Source organism: Podarcis pityusensis (genome assembly GCF_964106645.2).
Source record: "Podarcis pityusensis genome assembly, chromosome: 7".
NCBI classification, from domain to species: Eukaryota; Metazoa; Chordata; class Lepidosauria; order Squamata; family Lacertidae; genus Podarcis; species Podarcis pityusensis.
The window spans coordinates 971,694-989,109 of NC_138031.1; the positions used below are offsets into that span (position 1 = coordinate 971,694).

The window sequence follows — 17,416 nt, forward strand, 5'->3', positions numbered from 1 at the left end:
CCCATAGTCCCGAGCTGCAAAAAATCGCGCCTACTGCGCAGGCGCCACGATCGCGTAAGTCTATGGCTTCGAAGGGACCCTGATGCACATAGACACACGAAGGGTAGACGTGCGCATCGAGAGCAGCTTCCGGGCTAACTTTGGAACTCTTTTCCTTCCCTTTTTCCTCCGAAATGAGAGCTGTCCGTAGAGAAAGCTGCTCGCTACAAGGGGTATATATATATATTTTTTTTAAAAAAATATTTTTATAATTTTTTTAACATATCATTTCCAACAATCACATAACATAACTTCTTATCTTATACGTTGTTTTAGACTTCTGTCAACACCTCTGATGATTTTCCGTCTTTTATCACTTATTCTGAATTTCTTAATATATCTATCACTCTTAATTGTCACCAACTAATCACCTCATTGTCTTTCTTGTAATATTTCATATAATTCTCCTTACAAAACTTCTTACAGTCCTACTAGTGTAATCTGTTCAATACTATTACTTTTCAAATAGTTCGTATATTTACTCCAGTCTTCTAAGAATCTCTGGTCCCACAGTTCAAATCCTTCCAGTTAATTTATCCAATTCTGCATAGTCCATCAATTTCATCCGCCATTCTTCCATCATCGGTAATTCTTCTTGCTTCCATTTTTGTGCTGATAATATTCTTGCTGCCATCACAGCAGCTTTGGCTGGGGAGGGCGGGATATAAATTAAAATTTATTATTATTATTATTATTATTATTATTATTATTATTATTATTATATTTCCACCACGTTCACTGTCAGAGCCGGGGTGGTGGACTAGATGGGCCATTGGCCTGATCCAGCAGGCTCTTCCATGTTCTTAAACAATGTTGTTGTTTAGTCATGTCCGACACTTCATGACCCCCTGGACCAGAGCACGCCAGGCACTCCTGTCTTCCACTGCCTCCCGCAGTTTGGTCAAACTCATGCTGGTAGCTTCGAGAACACTGTCCCACCATCTCGTCCTCTGTCGTCCCCTTCTCCTTGTGCCCTCCATCTTTCCCAACATCAGGGTCTTTTCCAGGGAGTCTTCTCTTCTCCTGAGGTGGCCAAAGTACTGGAGCCTCAGCTTCAGGATCTGTCCTTCCAGGGAGCACTCAGGGCTGATTTCCTTAAGAATGGATAGGTTTGATCTTCTTGCAGTCCATGGGACTCTCAAGGGTCTCCTCCAGGACCAGAATTCAAAAGCATCCATTCTCCAGCCTTCTTTATGGTCCAGCTCTCACTTACATCACTACTGGTTCTTAAACAATAGAAAACTGCAAGACTTCAGCATAGTTGTGATTGAGCAACAGACAGCTGTCACTCCAAACCAACCCCCCCTTTCTCAATGAAAGCTAGCAGCAAAAAGAAAAGCTCTCCTCCTTTCCCTTTGTGTGACTGCTGTCAATCATTGAAACACACGGCACAGTTATACGCAAAGTAATGAAGCACAAGGTTAGCGCATGGAATTTTGGTCGTAATTTGGACAATGAGGGAAACTCTCAATTAATACTCAGATCAGTGGCTCCTAGCAGGGCTGGCTCAACATGCTGGAACCTGAGGCAAACCACAAAATGTTTCCCCTACACCTGTCTGTGAAGAAGGGTAGCCGTGTAACTAAGTTTGTTATTGGTATGAGCTTTCGTGTGCATGCACACTGATATAACAACACAAAAGCTCATACCAATAACAAACTTAGTTGGTCTCTAAAGTGCTACTGGAATAAATTTTTTTATTGTGAAGAAGGGGTAAGTGAAGACCTACATCAGGCACAAGCAGGGAATAAACTTCTACATTGGAAACAAGGGTGGGAGGAGACCTATTGGCCAAGAGGCCACTGTAGAGGCAGCATGCCAGGCAGATTTGGCCTCCAAGGAGAGCACCGCTGGATCTGCTGCCCACTGCCTCACTTTGCCTCATGGGTGGCTTGGCCAATGGAGGCCATGCTCTGTCTACATGAGAAAGCAGCGCTTCTGAGAATACCAGTTGCAGGGAACAACAGGAAGGGAATGTGCCCTTGTGCTCAAATTTTGCTTGCAGCTTCCCATAGGGCAGGTGTTAAGTTGTGGGTGAACATATCAGACGACACAGCGATTCTTCAAACAGCTCTTGTTTATTCACAGGCCAGAACAGAACTGAACTGAAGGGTTCAACCAGCCTGCCTATAAGAGCTCCACTACAATGCAACAGTAACAACTTTCTGTAACTATCCAATCACTGAACGTCACTTTCAATTCCTTATTTGCATATGTGGACCTGAGTGAAAACTATCTACAGTATTCCCCTGCTGGCCCAGGGTGAGAATTTCAGTACATAACAGCAGGCATGTCCAAAGTCCGTTTCAGGGGCCTAATCCAGTCCACCGGTCGGTTTAATCCAACCCCTGTGGCAGTTTATTCCCTAGGGTAAAAAAAAAAAAAAAAAAAACAAACTCAACAACTTCAGTCCTAAAAAACAACTTCAGTTGGTCATTTGGTCAGCGCCCACGGCCCTTCACTTCATCCAATCTGGCCCTCTGAAAAAAGTTTGGACACCACCGCCATAGGGGTATCTGGTTGGCCAATGTGAGTACAGGATCAGAGGATCATAGAATCGTATTAATTGGATGGAATCCCAATTGTCACCTAGCCCAACCCTCTGCAATGCAGGATGCTGGACTAGTTGGGCCGTTGGTCTGATCCAGATGGCAGTTTTTATCTTTCCTGCAAAGTACAGGGGAGGATTTTTTGTTTGTATGGGGTGAGTGCAGCAGCAAATGCGCACCAGCTTCATCCACACCACACCTATAACCTGCTGCATTAACAATGGCCGCCATTACACGGTTGTTGTAACCATGCCCACCCCAGCTCCAGTACTCCTTCCTCCCAACATCTGTAATATTAAAGGTGGAACCAGAGTGAGGGGGGGATTTTAAGAGCTAGGAACAAGTTGGACGCATCAGCCAGGCAGAATGGCTTGCAGGTGGCCGAGTAAAAGAAAGATAATCGGGGCCTGGACTGGAAGCGCTGCAGATGTTCTGCAAATTGTCTGAAAGTATTATATACCTTCTATGCATAGGAAACTAAATTAACCTGCGTATATTATGATAAAGGGGCGTGGGTGGTGCTGTGGGTTAAACCACAGAGCCTAGGACTTGCCGATCAGAAGGTCGGCGGTTCGAATCCCTACGACGGGGTGAGCTCCCGTTGCTCGGTCCCTGCTCCTGCCAACCTAGCAGTTCAAAAGCACGTCAAAGGGCAAGTAGATAAATAGGTACCACTCCAGCGGGAAGGTGAACGGTGTTTCCGTGCGCTGCTCTGGTTCGCCAGGCTTAGTCATGCTGGTCACGTGACCCGGAAGCTGTACGCCGGCTCCCTTGGCCAATAAAGCGAGAGGAGTGCTGCAACCCCAGAGTCGGCCACGACTGGACCTAACGGTCAGGGGTCCGTTTACCTTTACCTTTGTATTATGCTAATGGTATTTTGTGAGCCATTGCGAGTATGTATAAAGACAAGCTAACCCTAACCCTAACCACTCCAGCCAAGGAAGACTTGCAGGATAGCTTAGAGATTGATAAAAAGATGGCAGGAGCCTCTTCTGGGAAGCTCACAAGCAGAACCTGAGCACAAAAGCAGCTCTTCCCTCCTGTGGTTTCCAGCAGCTGGGATTTAAAAGCATTGCTGCCTCCAGCCATAAGGGAAGAGCGTACCCATCCTGGCGAGTTTTTGAGAACCCTCTCCCGCACGAATCTGCTTGGGAGCCATCACAGCCTCCAGTGGGCGGGAGTTCCGCAGTTTCACCCTCTTCTGCGTGCCACGCCCCCTCTAAATTCAATAGGGGCAGAACGGACTGATATATATGCAAACCTGCACAATCTCTATCCATATACACACCCCATTGCTTGTGCATGCAAAGCGTGTATTTTAAAGGGGGAGCCTCGCGCAGAAGATGCAAGGGAGCCCCGAGGAAGAGCAGCAGCAGCAGCAGCAGCAGCAGCCAGTGGCGGCGCATGCGCGCGGCGGCCCTTTCCCCTCCCCGGCCGCCCAGGCGCGAGGGGGGCGGGGCCTCTCCTCTTCCCGGCGCCTGCGCGCTGCCTGTGTATCTGGCGTCACAAGATGGCGGCGGCCATGCCGGGCTCCTTCTGAGGGGCTGAGGGCGCAGGGAGGAGGCTGCTCCGGGGCCGCCGCGCCCGCCCACCCCCCGCCACCCCGGCCCGCTCTCTCTCTCGGGGGCCGGCGGAAGAAGCCTCAGGAGGGGTAGCGGCGGCGGCGGCGCCTGGCTCTTCGCGGAGAGGGAGGCCTCGCCTGCGGGCGGCGGAGGCAGGCCCGGCCCGGCCCGGGTCGCGGAGGCCTCGGCGAGGGGCGGCATGGAGGGCGCCGGCGGCGGCGTGGCGGGCGGGGGCAGCAACGTGCCCGCCTTCCTCACCAAGCTGTGGACCCTCGTGGAGGACCCGGAGACCGACCCGCTCATCTGCTGGAGCCCGGTGAGGGAGGGGGCCGGGCGGGGGTCTCGGGGGGGCGCCCTCCTCCCCTCCCCGCCCCACGGATCGCAGCCCGGCGGAGGCTCCCCGGGGCCTTCCCTCACGGGCTGCGGCGGACCTGAAGCCGCCTCCCTCCCAGCCAGACCCTTCGCCCATCGGCCCCGCTATTGCCGGCCCTGGCTGGCAGCGGCGGCGGCGGCGGGGCAGGAGAGGCCGCGGGGGTTGAACCCGGGATGTCCTCCTCGCGAGGCGGAGGCTGAGCCGCCTTCTTCCGCCCCTGCCCGACTCTTCGGTCTCTGGGCTCCGGCCTGGGGCGCAGGAGATGCGCCGCTTCCTGCGTCGGGACCTTCGCCGGTGTCCCGTCCGATCCCCTGGCAGGGCTGCCTGGCGTTTCCAGATGAAGGAAGGGAGCGCGTGGTTTCACCTGGAAACTTATGTTACTGTTTTGGCTTCATGTATAGTTGGGCCTTGTTGTCCCGGTGTTTGGGTCACGGACAGCAAGTGTCGTTCAACATGCTGCAGGGAAGGGAAATCTCTGGCCATCCAGACTTCATTAAACTGTAGCTTTGGTCAGCAGCCATGCTGTTTGGGGTGAGGGAATTTGGAGTCCTGCAACATAGGAAAAGCCACAGGTCCCCCATCCCTGTGGGAATGGGTTTGGGCTGTAGAATCAATATAAAGTGCGAGTTTATTGGCTGTTGACGAGTACCATTAAATGGCTAATGCTACTTTCCATTTTTCACTCGAATTTTGCACTTGCGTTTCTGAATTTCACCTTACAGGTGAAATGAAGTTTTGCAGATTCAAAAGATGCCATGGTAATATGCAGTACATTTTCAAGTTTTCCAATATGAATAATAGAATCATAGAATTATAGAGTTGGAAAGGACTCTGAGGGTCAACTAGTCCAACTCTCAACTAAAGCATCTATTATATATGGCCATCCAAACGCTGCTTAAAAATCTCCAAGGACAGCCGAACAGCTCCCAAACAAGTTTGTTTCTCTAAACAGCTCTTGTCATCAGAAAGTTTTTCCTGATGATTTGTCAGAATCTCCTTGTAGCTTAAACCCATTGGTTCAGGTTCTGTCCTCCAGATCAGGAGAAAACAAGCTTGGTCCATCTTCCACATGACAGACCTTCAAGATGTCTGAAGATATCTATCATATCTCCACTCAATTCTCTTTTCCAACCTAAACATACTCAGCTCCCTTAACCACTTCTCATAAGGCTTGGTTTCCACACCCTTGATCATGTTGGTTGCCAGCGGCACATGTTCCAGCTTGTCAATATCCTTTTTAAATTGCTGTGCCCTGAGCTAGGCACATTACTTCAGGTGTGGTCTGATGAACACAGAATAGAGCAGTACTATTGCTTCCCTTGACCTGGACATTATACTTCTCTTGATGCAGCCTAGAAGACAGTCTTGGTTAGAAACTCTTTCCGCTGGCCTAGGAGCCCATGCTGACCGGAGGCCACAATCTGCAGGCAGTGTCCACATTCTGGTTGCTCCCTGGTGCTATGTCATTCTGGCTACAGAGATCAGTATTTCTTTACAGTAATTCTGGCCCCTGCCAACAGGCTGCACTTACTGGTCCTTTCCTGCCTCTTCCCTATCATTGTAGCCATTGATTTCCCATATCCTTTGCTGGTTTTGTCATCTTCTCCTTGCCCCCCTGCTCTTTCTACCACATTGTTCCTGTTTGCCTTTTTATTCTAGACCATTTGTGACCTTTTCCAATCACATAACCTCCAGTTTATATTTAGCTGTCTTTTTCAGTGTCAAGGTTGTGGTCAGAATTCCAAGCATTGTGGTTCCAGCACAGCTGAGTGAAGCTGGTCACTAGTTTTCGTGGGAATGTTTATGTCTCTTGCAGCAAGATTCAGTATCTGTTCTCCAGATTGTTCAGCTTTAATGCCAGGAGGTGTAGAGGAGAATGCATAACTCTGACCTCTTTGCTTCTTCTCAATTCTCTAAGGTGAAAGTGTGTAGTTAGATTCCCCCTCTCCCCCCACGGACATTCCTTTCCTACCAAAAGACATATTGGGAATTCCTGTCATAAGGAGCACTTGCCTGAGTCTTAGCAAGAGGGCCACTGGGTGGCAAAGGGTGCTTGTTGTGTCCAGCTTATTCTGTTTCAGAGGCAGTGACCCAGTACAGAACGCTTCTATGTAAAGAAATGAAACAGGAATATCCACAGTGTTCCACCCCATTGGAATACAGGCTTCCCTCAAACAAAGTTTTGTTGACTTTGCACATCAATCTGTGCATGTGTTTAGTTTGTTCTGAGGTATGTGTAGTTAGCAGTGCAACCTTAGTTCTTTAAACTTTTTGTGTCATCTCAGATGTTTGATTTAGGTTGAAGTCCTTGAGAGCAGGAAAGCAAAGCCTCTCATTCTTTTCTTCTGTACTCTTGAGGGGTTTCTGAAGTAAGCATCAACCTAATGAGAATGAACAGCAGCTTAATTCAATACAGCGGGAAGTAATTCATGGAGTCCCAATTATAGGATTGATGACCTAATTATAGGATTGAAAATGTTGGTTTTATACAGCCATGTTCTCATTAACATGAGGAAATAGTTGCTTGAAGAGAAGGGCAAATCCCACTCTTCTCTGTAAGTAAAAAAAAAATACTATTGTTGGGAGAGAATCACAGGCAGCAGCCTGTCTCTGAACCTCAGTTGCTGGGGAACAATAGCAGGAGCGTTGCATTGTGTTGAGGTCTTACTTCTTGGGTTCTAAGAAGGGGCGCCTAGTTGGCTGCAGTGGTAACCAAATGGTGGATTACAGGTGAAACTCGGAAAATTAGAATATTGTGGAAAAGTTCATTTATTTCAGTAATTCAACTTAAAAGGTGAAACTAATATATGAGATATACTCATGACATGCAAAGCGAGATATGTCAAGCCTTTATTTGTTATAATTGTGATGATTATTTCGTACAGCTGATGAAAACCTCAAATTAACAATCTCAGAAAACTAGAATATTAAATGAAATCAGCAAAACAAGGACTGCAAATAGAGCAATATTGGACTTCTGAGAAGTAGAAGCATGCATGTGTACTCAGTACTTGGTTTGGGCCCCTTTTGCATCAATTACTGCCTCAGTGCGGCGTGGCATGGATGATATCAGCCTGTGGCACTGCTGAGGTGTTATGGAAGACCAGGATGCTTCAATAGCAGCCTTCAGCTCTTCTGCATTGCTCAGTCTCATGTCTCTCATCTTTCTCTTGCCATTGCCCCATAGATTTTCTATGGGGTTCAGGTCAGGCGAGTTTGCTGGCCAATCAAGCACAGTAATCCCATGGGCATTGAATCAGGTTTTGGTACTTTTGGCAGTGTGGGCAGGTGCCAAAGTCCTGCTGGAAAATGAAGTCAGCATCCCCATAAAGCTCGTCTGCGGAAGGAAGCATGAAGTGCTCCAAAATCTCCTGGTAGACGATTGCTTTGACCCTGTACTTAATGAAGCACAGTGGACCAACACCAGCTGATGACATGGCTCCCCAAATCAACACAGACTGTGGAAACTTCACACTGGACTTCAAGCATCTGGCATTGTGTGCCTCCCCATTCTTCCTCCAGACTCTGGGTCCTTGGTTTCCAAATGAGATGCAAAAGCTGCTCTCATCAGAAAAGAGATTTGGGGAGCCATGTCATCAGCTGGTTTTGGTACATTTTTGAGCACAATTCAAAGTGTCAGTGCTGACCTTTAAGGCATTAAACTGCCTTGGCCCAGTACAGTGGTACCTTGGGTTACATACACTTCAGGTTACAGACTCGGCTAACCCAGAAATAGTACCTCGGGTTAAGAACTTTGCTTCAGGATGAGAACAGAAATTGTGCTCCGGCGGCGTGGCAGCAGCAGGAGGCCCTATTAGCTAAAGTGGTGCTTCAGGTTAAGAATGGACCTCCGGAACGACTTAAGTACTTAACCCAAGGTATCACTGTATACCTGAAGGAGTGTCTCCACCCCCCATTGTTCTGCCCGGACACTGAGGTCCAGCTCCGAGGGCCTTCTGGCAGTTCCCTCACTGTGAGAAGGGAAGTTACAGGGAACCAGGCAGAGGTCCTTCTCGGTAGTAGCACCCACCTTGTGGAACACCCTCCCATCAGATGTCAAAGAAATAAACAACTATCTGACGTTTAGAAGACATCTGAAGGCAGCCCTCTTTAGGGAAGCTTTTAACGACTGTTGATTTAATGTATTTTTAATCTTTTGTTGGAAGCCGCCCATAGTGGCTGGCGAAACCCAGCCAGATGAGCAGGGTATAAGTAATAAATTATTATTATTATTATTATTAATTTACAGTGCTGCCAGATAGAGATGCTAAACTACTTGTGCTCTTTTGGACTTCATACTAATATTAAAAGTTACTGGAAGGCAATTTTATAATATAGATAAAATAATAAATAAAAGAGTTATACAAATAATCCTGTATTCGTTTAAAAAAATAGTAGTGAAAGTCCATAACCCTAGTTAGGGGTAGGGGAAAGGGATTAGCTGCTCCCAGTATTTCTGATTACTTCAGAGGCAAGGCGGCTTAAAAAATTACAGAACTACAAATATAATGAAAGTAGTCATAAACAATAAACAAAACATCAAAAAGTACACAACCAAACAGAACAATTTCCACATAAATCATAGGATCCAAAATAAATATACAAAATATTAATATTGCCACCCCTCTAAGCAATACCCTAGTCCAGGAATGCTGCCTGTTTGTAACTTCTACTCAAGTAGTGGTTTCTTTCTTTGTTAATCAAGTCATGGCTCTTCTGACTTTGGCAGAAGGTGTGTTAAGGCCGCCCATTTAAGGACGTTATCCAGCTGCAAAACTGGGTGGAGTGTGTGGAAGGTGCAGGGGCTTAGTTTTTGGCGCTATAACTGGTAGCTGGTAATTTCTTGTGTCTTAGGTTGGCCCACCATTACCACCTCCGAAGGCCCTCCCTTCAAAATGGCCTTGCCATAAGATTAACTGTTGAATAGGGGTTTAGTGGAACGAATACTTCTAGGTGCGCCTTAAAGACTTTGAGATATATCCAGCATGGAATTCTGTTCCTTTTCTCTCCCCATGCCCACTCAAATTCAGCTCCACGGGGTCTTCCAGCAGCCACTGGAAGGAGAAGCAGACCCTTTGCGAATGTGTTGACTGTCTTCCTTGGCCTCCGTATGTACAGGGTTAGAAACCAGAGACAAGTATTCTTTCCGTCTTTATCTTCAGACTTCCCGGTCATAATTTTGTGGGCTGACCAAAGTGACAGCCGATCTGGAGTTGATTTGTGTGATAGCTTCTATCTCAGCGGAAGGCTGTCACTTTATAAATGTGCCTCCATTAATAAACTAGGAAGATTCCTTGCAGTCTTGATAAAATGTGGTGAACATATATGTTAGAAGTATCCCTTGTAAGCAAGGCATGGGTGTATATTGTAAAGTGCCCTGTGATTATGTTACTAATAATTGTGTATTGATTGGCACGCTGACACCTTTAGCAGCTAGCCAGCTCCATCAGGCTCCTCCAGCCTCTGAACTATGCCAGCTGGTCAGTATAGGAGAAGTTGGTGCCTATGTTTTGAATTTTATTTTCCTCTTCCTCTTCCTCCTTGTCCATTTTCCTTTGTGTGTTGTGTATTTATTTATTTATCATATTAGCCTGTAGGTAGGGATTTCATGTAAGCTGCTCTGGGAGCATTTTTGGCTGAAGAACAGGGTACAATTACTCTAAATAAAATAATAAATATACTATTGCTTACTAGCATGGCCTCTTCACATGGTCTGTGTCATATGCCAAATTAAGTTTTACTGACTTCATGTAGCTCTCCCAAGTGCCTTTATTGACTCAGTCAATCTGAGGTCGGCTGCAACTTGCCAAGATCAGAATTTAGAAATGTACCCTAAACCTGGATGTTAGATTTCTGACTCATCTACCTTATTGAAGTTTTGATTGATGGTGACAGATAATGTGCAATGGATTTTAATTTCAAAGAGTTCACACCCTCCTGTTTTGGCAAGGCAGCCAAAGCAGCTAAAAATAAAAAAACCAAGTTTAAACAGCAACCAACAAAGCAATAAACAAATGAAAAATGAGAACAGTGAAAGGCTGTAGCAGCAGCAGCAGCACACACACAACACTAGACCAGCAGGTAAAAATTAATCTGCAGAAAGTGAAAGCAAGAGCACCACAAACCAACAATTTCCACAGGCCAAGCCAAAAGGCAAAATTCTTAACAAATGATGAGGCCAGGTGGATCTTCCTTGATACTTTAGGCATTCATAAAGGCAGATGTCACAGCCAAAAGGCCCTGCTGTGTGTGATCATTTTTTCAGGGTAAAAATGGAAGGTTAGGTGGAAGGGAGACAGGGTGGATAAAAATCAACAAACAAACCCAAAAACCAGATTTTTAAAATTTAAATCACATTTTTAAAAATAAAATGCTTTGGGAGGAAAAATCTTTCTAAAGATAGTTTTCTATTTAAGTTACATTATAGTCCAAATGTTTAATTTTTTTGGTAAATGAATTTTCCAGAGGTTTCTGTAAGATTATTTGGGGCAGTTGTAAATATTAAGATTATACCAGCAAGAATGAGTCTTTCTGTAAAAAAGTCTTACTGACTAGTGATTTAAATTGTGATTTAAATCAATTTGATTTAAATCAAATCCATCCTGGAGGGAGAATTGACATACATTCAAGACGCTTCAGCTGAAAAAGTCTTCCAAAGTGGCTTACAGTGATTGATAAGAAGGCAGTCTTCTCCCTCAGGCTCACAATCTTAAGACACACAACAAAAGGGAAACAGACTGGAAGGGATAATGAAAAAAGTCAGCTCAGGCACTCGTTCTTAGTTACAGAGGTAAAAATGTAAAGGTAAAGGACCCCTGGACAGTTAAGTCCAGTCAAAGGTGACTATGGGGTTGCGGCACTCATCTCGCTTTCAGGCCGAGGGAGCCAGCGTTTGTCTAGTTCAGGGGTCTGCAACCTAAGGCCCATGGGCCACAAGTGGCCCGTGGGAGTCGTTTAACTGGCCCATGGACCCCCACCGCCCACTCGGTTGGCTCCCATGCGGCGTGCTAAACCAGAGCAGAGTGGGGACTGCCTTCCGCGATGTTCACCAGCTTCCCATTGGCTGAAGGAAGCTCCTGCAGCCAGTGGGAAGCTGCACATGCCTCCTCCGCACTGGAAATAGTGTTTGCGCATGCACGCACGCACACTCCGGCCCACCGCAGCGTCTGCGGGACCGTGAACCGGCCCAAGCCACAAAAACTTTGCCGACCCCTGGTCTAGTTACAGAGACCTTGTAGTGAGCAGCAGGAGTGAAACGATTTGGAGAGGACCCAAATGTTTGTGGTCTTGCAGCAGAAGCAATGAGGAGGTCCTGCAGTGCTGCTGCCCCATCAGTCTGATGGAATGGAATCTATTGTGCAGTTATTAGATCCTTTTGGAGATCTTTTTGGAACTCTTCACAGTCTGTCTTCATTTTATCACCTCAAACAGTTTGGTATTATCAACGCACTTGGCTGCCTCACTTCTCACCCCTAGCTTTAAGTCCTTTGTGAACAAGTTAAGCACAGCTCTCAGTACTGATCCTTGGGGTCGGGGGGGGGGGGGACTCCTTGCCTGCAAAAGTTAGTTCAGGCGCAGCAATCTGCTCTGCATCTTCCGCTGTGAAGACAGATGTAAATAATTCATTCGGCTTTTCTGCAATCTCCTTATCCTTCTTCAGCACTCCGATGTGATCCAAGGGTTAAACTGCTCCCCCACCCAAAAAAGTGGGCCAGTAGGAGAGAATAATAAGAGGTGTTTTTGTTTGTTTTTGTTTTTTAGTGTTTCCCAAAATTTCCAGGTTTTCCTTGGGGAATAATTGAAATAATCCTCAGGAAAATTCAAGAAAACTTTCCCCCGTTTTAAAATTTGTGTTTTCCCCCTTCTGGGCCCTTCACATCTCACCTTCTGCAGAGACTGGCTTTGCTGTCTTTAAAATGACAGAAAATGAAAAACTCGGCACCTTGTCTCTTCCAGCATGAGGCTGCCCCGTCCCTCCAGACTCTTGAATCTTGGCTTTTTCAGAAGGCAAATAAGTGGACAGTAAGACCCTGGTTATTGTTGGCTTTTGGTATTGAGTGATCTAAGGCCATGTGCGTACTAAAACTTTGTACAGCACCTCATTATTTTAGGCACTTCGTGTAGCAAATGGTATTTATTTCCACTTGAGTCAGTGGTGTTCTGATCCTTTCAAGCTGGAGCCTCTTGTGTGGATAAGCCCACATCTGGTGTTTGGAGTGACTAGGAAGGGCCTGGCGTAGATGTGGGGGGGGGGTGACCTTGCGCTTGGGGGCAATGTGCCAAGTGATCCTTTTGCTAGCGGTGGCTCCAGAGACGGGGCTCTTGTAGCAGACCCTCGCCCAGGACAGGCAACCTTGGAGAGGTGCAGGGTGCATGTGAGCAGGGCTTTGGCGGTCGGTGCATCCTTCTCTGCTGCATTTTTGGGTGGTCCGAGATGCCGTCCTCTTGCTCCGGAGCTAGCACGCTTTTGTTGCAGGGTTGTGATTTGTCTACAGCTGGTCTGGTTTGGTTCCCACCTATCCTAGTATTGGCATTAGCTGGTTTTGTTCTCCCACCATATGGAATTGTCTTAAAAAGAAGATGACTCAGTGGCAGAGCTTTTTCCTGCCATGAAAGAAAATCCAGTTGTAAAAAGCCTTTCACTATTTTATATCACTCTGCCAGATTGAAATTTCTCTCTCTCTTTGTCTCCTGTAGAGACTATTATATTTTGATAATAAAATTCCTGCTATGTGAGACAGAGAAGTTGTGTCATCTTGCTCAGTAAAAATGGTTGCATGCCTTTCGCATAGCCAAAGGTTGAAATATTGCTCCTGCTGGACAGCTTCTAGTCTTGAGGCAATTCTGAGCTGGGATGGCTATTGTCAAGCTGGAGTTCCTGGGCAGCCCTTTGGCTCAAGTGAGCATGCAGGAGGGAAGGGAAATTCCTCAAATGAAGGAAAATGTGGTTAAGACAAAACAAAAAATTGCAATCAAACCTCGGTTGTCGAACGGAATCTGTTCCAGAAGCCCGTTTGGCTTCTGAAAGGTTTGACAACTGAGGTGCGGCTTCCAATTGGCTGCAGGAGCTTCCTGCACTCAATCGGAAGCTTCATCGGATGTTTGGTTTCCAAAAAACATTTGAAAACCAGAACACGTCTGAGTTTTCGGTGTTATTTGACTGTATATGGAGAAAGCAGAGGGCAAGAGGAGGCCTGTGGCCACCTGCAGTGCATCAAGAGATGTGCTGTTTGTGGGCACTTATCAGTGCCTTGCTCCAACTTCCCTCTGCCCTCTGTCTTTGCATTTCCAAAGAGAAGGCATGCCAGTTCTGGATAAGAGAGCCCCAGTTAGCTACTGCCTTGGCCAGTGCACTCAAGTAAATCTCAAGGTTTTAGCTTATCCGTTCTTCACATGGGGACACACTGAGCAGACCACAGGCACTGTTGGGTCCCTCACTTCATAGGTCTTTCCCTAGTCTGCCGTGGAGCTAAGAAACTTGGCTCCTGTGTATGTAGCTGAAACTCTGGGGCTGCCGTGCTATCCAGTGGGGTTGGCACCAGTTAAGGAATGTTGGGTGAGTCAGCCACACATTCTTGCCGACTGCCTTGCCTCTCTGTCCTCCCCTCTTGCTCCACCCTCCACCTCTTGGGAACTCTGTGGCTGAGTTAGGAAGAAGGCAGCCTGGCTACTGAGGCAGTAAGATCAGCAGATGCCACACAGTCTTCCAGCCATTGACATGGGCTGCCTTTTTGCCTCATCTCTCTGCCCACTTTGCCATAGTTACAGCAGGCGGGTTTTTGCATCTGGCAGGCCTACAATAGCTGCTCAGCTCCCCCTGCAAATCTGTGGTTAACCCTTTGCCTGTGTGGATTTCTCAAAGGGCTTTGGCTCAGGGAGTTCCTCAGGTTTAGGATACTAAACAAGCCACACCGGCATACTGCACAGGCCTCCTGAAGAATCCTATTGCTCAAATATTCATATGGACCAAGAGTAGTGTAGAAATAGGAAAGTTTTGCCAGGGGGGTAATGGAAAAATTGAACCCCTCCCCCCCAAAAAACCCCATTCTTCTGGGGTTTTTCCAGGCGTTGACATTTCGAGAGTGATGTGTGAGCAACCACACCTATTGCAAAGGGTGTAAAAATCCACTTGTCAGGTGACTAAGCCCAGTGTACCCACCCTTCTGCTTCCCAGACTTCCCAGTTTCTCATGACTGAATGCCATGATCAATGATTACCTGCAACCACTGTGGGCTTTTATGTTTTGCCCTTGTGTGCATTTAGGTGGCTGCCATGTGGTTCTTGATTGCCTGAATCTGCCCCTATTTCTACTGGCTGAAGCCCTGTTTTCACATCCGTCGGTGCCTGAAGGGCGACCCCTCCGTGTGGGGTTGCCAGCCATGGGGGCCAGCCCAGCTGCTTGGGGTCAGTGGCAATGCTGCCGCACAGGCTTGCTCATCTCTCTTTCTGTTGTTGCAGAGTGGAAACAGCTTCCATGTCTTCGACCAAGGCCAGTTTGCCAAGGAAGTCCTTCCTAAATACTTCAAACACAACAACATGGCCAGCTTTGTCCGGCAGCTGAACATGTGTAAGTATATTCTCTGGTTGGTGCACAGTTTGTGCGCTTGACTTCAGAAGTCTCTTGTGAACACGAGGGGCTTGCCTGAAGGTAGGGTTAGGGCACCTTGGCAGTTTGTCAGAACATGAGCTGCACCGTGCAGGACTTGTGGGCAAAAGTGCTGGGGCTTCTCAGACTGGCCTAGTAGCTTCTTCAGGTGTAGTGAAGAAAAGAGCGACGTCCTCTTCTGCCGTACAGTGGATCATCTTGGCACAATTAGGTTAGGATCAAATGTTTGGCACTGTTAACATAGAATTGGCATTGTCTACGAAAAGTGTCTGGGTTAAAGAAAAGGTTGAGTACCAGGCCTGCAAGCTGGACTACAAGGGGCCTGTCACGGAGGAGCTTGTGCCTCCTTACATGGGACTCAAACAGGAGGTAGAAGGTTCATGGAGAATATGTCTGTGAGCAGCTAATGGCTCTAAATGTGAAAAACGAGAACTCCATCTTCAAAGAGGGCGTATTCTGAGTTCTAAACAGGAACGTCCATCACTGCTTGTGGCCAGCCAGGTGCCTCAGGGGGGACAAGTTTGGACTAGGTGAACCGTGCTCTGCTCTAGCAAGGCAATTTGTGTTTCCTCCTCCTGGAACACCTGCCTTGCATTTTGGGAGCTGAGATCATTCGCTGATGTGCTATTTTGTATGATTCACTTTGGAAAGTTGGCTCAGGAAAATGACAGCATTAAGCAACCTGCAGACTCAGCAGATACTACTTTCTGGTTCTGATGCTGGGGGAAAGCAAAGTCTCGGAGTTGGGAGGTCCAGTTGCCCTACAGGCTTACGCTGCATGTGAAATACAGGCTGGCTTCTCCAGCATTCCCCTGACCTTCTTGCCAACCTGCTCTGCTCCTTTGCCTTCCAGATGGCTTCCGGAAAGTAATCCACATCGAGCAGGGCGGTCTGGTGAAGCCTGAGAAGGATGACACTGAATTCCAGCACCACTACTTCCTCCGCGGCCAAGAGCATCTCCTGGAGAACATCAAGAGGAAAGTAACCAATGTGAGTCCTCCGTAACAGTCGCTGGCCCAGATTCAAAGGAGCTTTTGAGGAACTGATGGAACGGGATGGAAACAGCACTGTTTCTTTCTTTCTTTCTTTTTTTAAAAATAATTTTTATTAAAGTTTTAAACAACAAAGAAAGAAAAAAAAATACACAATACATATAACAAAAACACAAAAAAAACAAGATTCAACAATAAAAAAACAGAAAACATAACAATTAAAAACAATATCTCTTTTCCATTTCCATTTTTTAGTTACTTATTTTCTGGACTTCCTCATACCTCCCTCTTTTGTATTCCAATCCAAATTGTTTGTCCAGCAGTTTCTTTTCCACTTTTTTAAATCCCAATCTTTAGCTTTAATAAGATATTGAAATATATAACTTCAACTTCTTTAAACCTGATCTTTGGTCTTAATATCATATAACGTTAAAATTTCCCCTCTTAATATCAAATTTCCATTTCTTTAAACATCTTTAATCCTAATCTTTAATCTTAGCCTATCATTAACTTTAACCTGTGCAGCTGGAAACCGCTTATTTTCAGTCCAACATCACTCTAACATTCTTTAATTTTGCAATGTTTCTGAAGATAGTCTTTGAATTTCTTCCAATCTTCCTCCATCGACTCTTCTCCCTGGTCACGGATTCTACCAGTCATTTCTGCCAATTCCATATAGTCCATAAGTTTCATCTGCCATTCCTCCAGCGTGGGAAGTTCTTGTGTCTTCCAATACTTTGCGATGAGTATTCTTGCTGCTGTTGTTGCATACATAAAGAAAGTTCTATCCTTTTTTAACACCATTTGGCCGACTATGCCCAGGAGAAAGGCCTCTGGTTTCTTAGGGAAGGTATACTTAAATACCTTTTTTAATTCATTATATATCATTTCCCAGAAAGCCTTAATCTTTGGGCACGTCCACCAAAGGTGAAAAAATGTACCTTCAGTTTCTTTACATTTCCAACATTTGTTATCGGGCAAGTGATAGATTTTTGCAAGCTTGACTGGGGTTATGTACCATCTGTATATCATTTTCATAATATTCTCTCTTACGGCATTACATGCCGTAAATTTCATACCTGTGGTCCATAACTTTTCCCAGTCAGCAAACATAATATTATATCCAACGTCCTGTGCCCATTTAATCATAGCCGATTTTACCGTTTCATCCTGAGTATTCCATTTCAGCAGCAAGTTTTACATTCTTGACAAATTCTTAGTTTTGGGTTCTAACAATTCTGTTTCTAATTTGGATCTTTCCACCTGGAAGCCAATTTTCCTGTCCAATTTAAATG

The 17,416-nt window shown here is 46.2% G+C and overlaps 1 protein-coding gene across 2 annotated transcripts in view; it reads left to right on the forward strand.

Annotated features, from left to right (window-relative positions):
* Positions 1–4,304: 4,304 nt before the first annotated feature.
* The window catches only part of HSF1 (heat shock transcription factor 1), a 41,118-nt gene continuing 28,006 nt past the window's right edge, over positions 4,305–17,416 (forward strand). For both annotated transcript variants that reach the window (XM_081012678.1, XM_081012679.1), the window contains exons 1-3: positions 4,305–4,466; positions 14,982–15,090; positions 15,983–16,119. In XM_081012678.1, the coding sequence (XP_080868804.1) occupies positions 4,350–4,466; positions 14,982–15,090; positions 15,983–16,119 (363 nt within the window). In that variant the 5' untranslated portion in view covers positions 4,305–4,349. The remainder of the gene's footprint in view (positions 4,467–14,981; positions 15,091–15,982; positions 16,120–17,416) is intronic.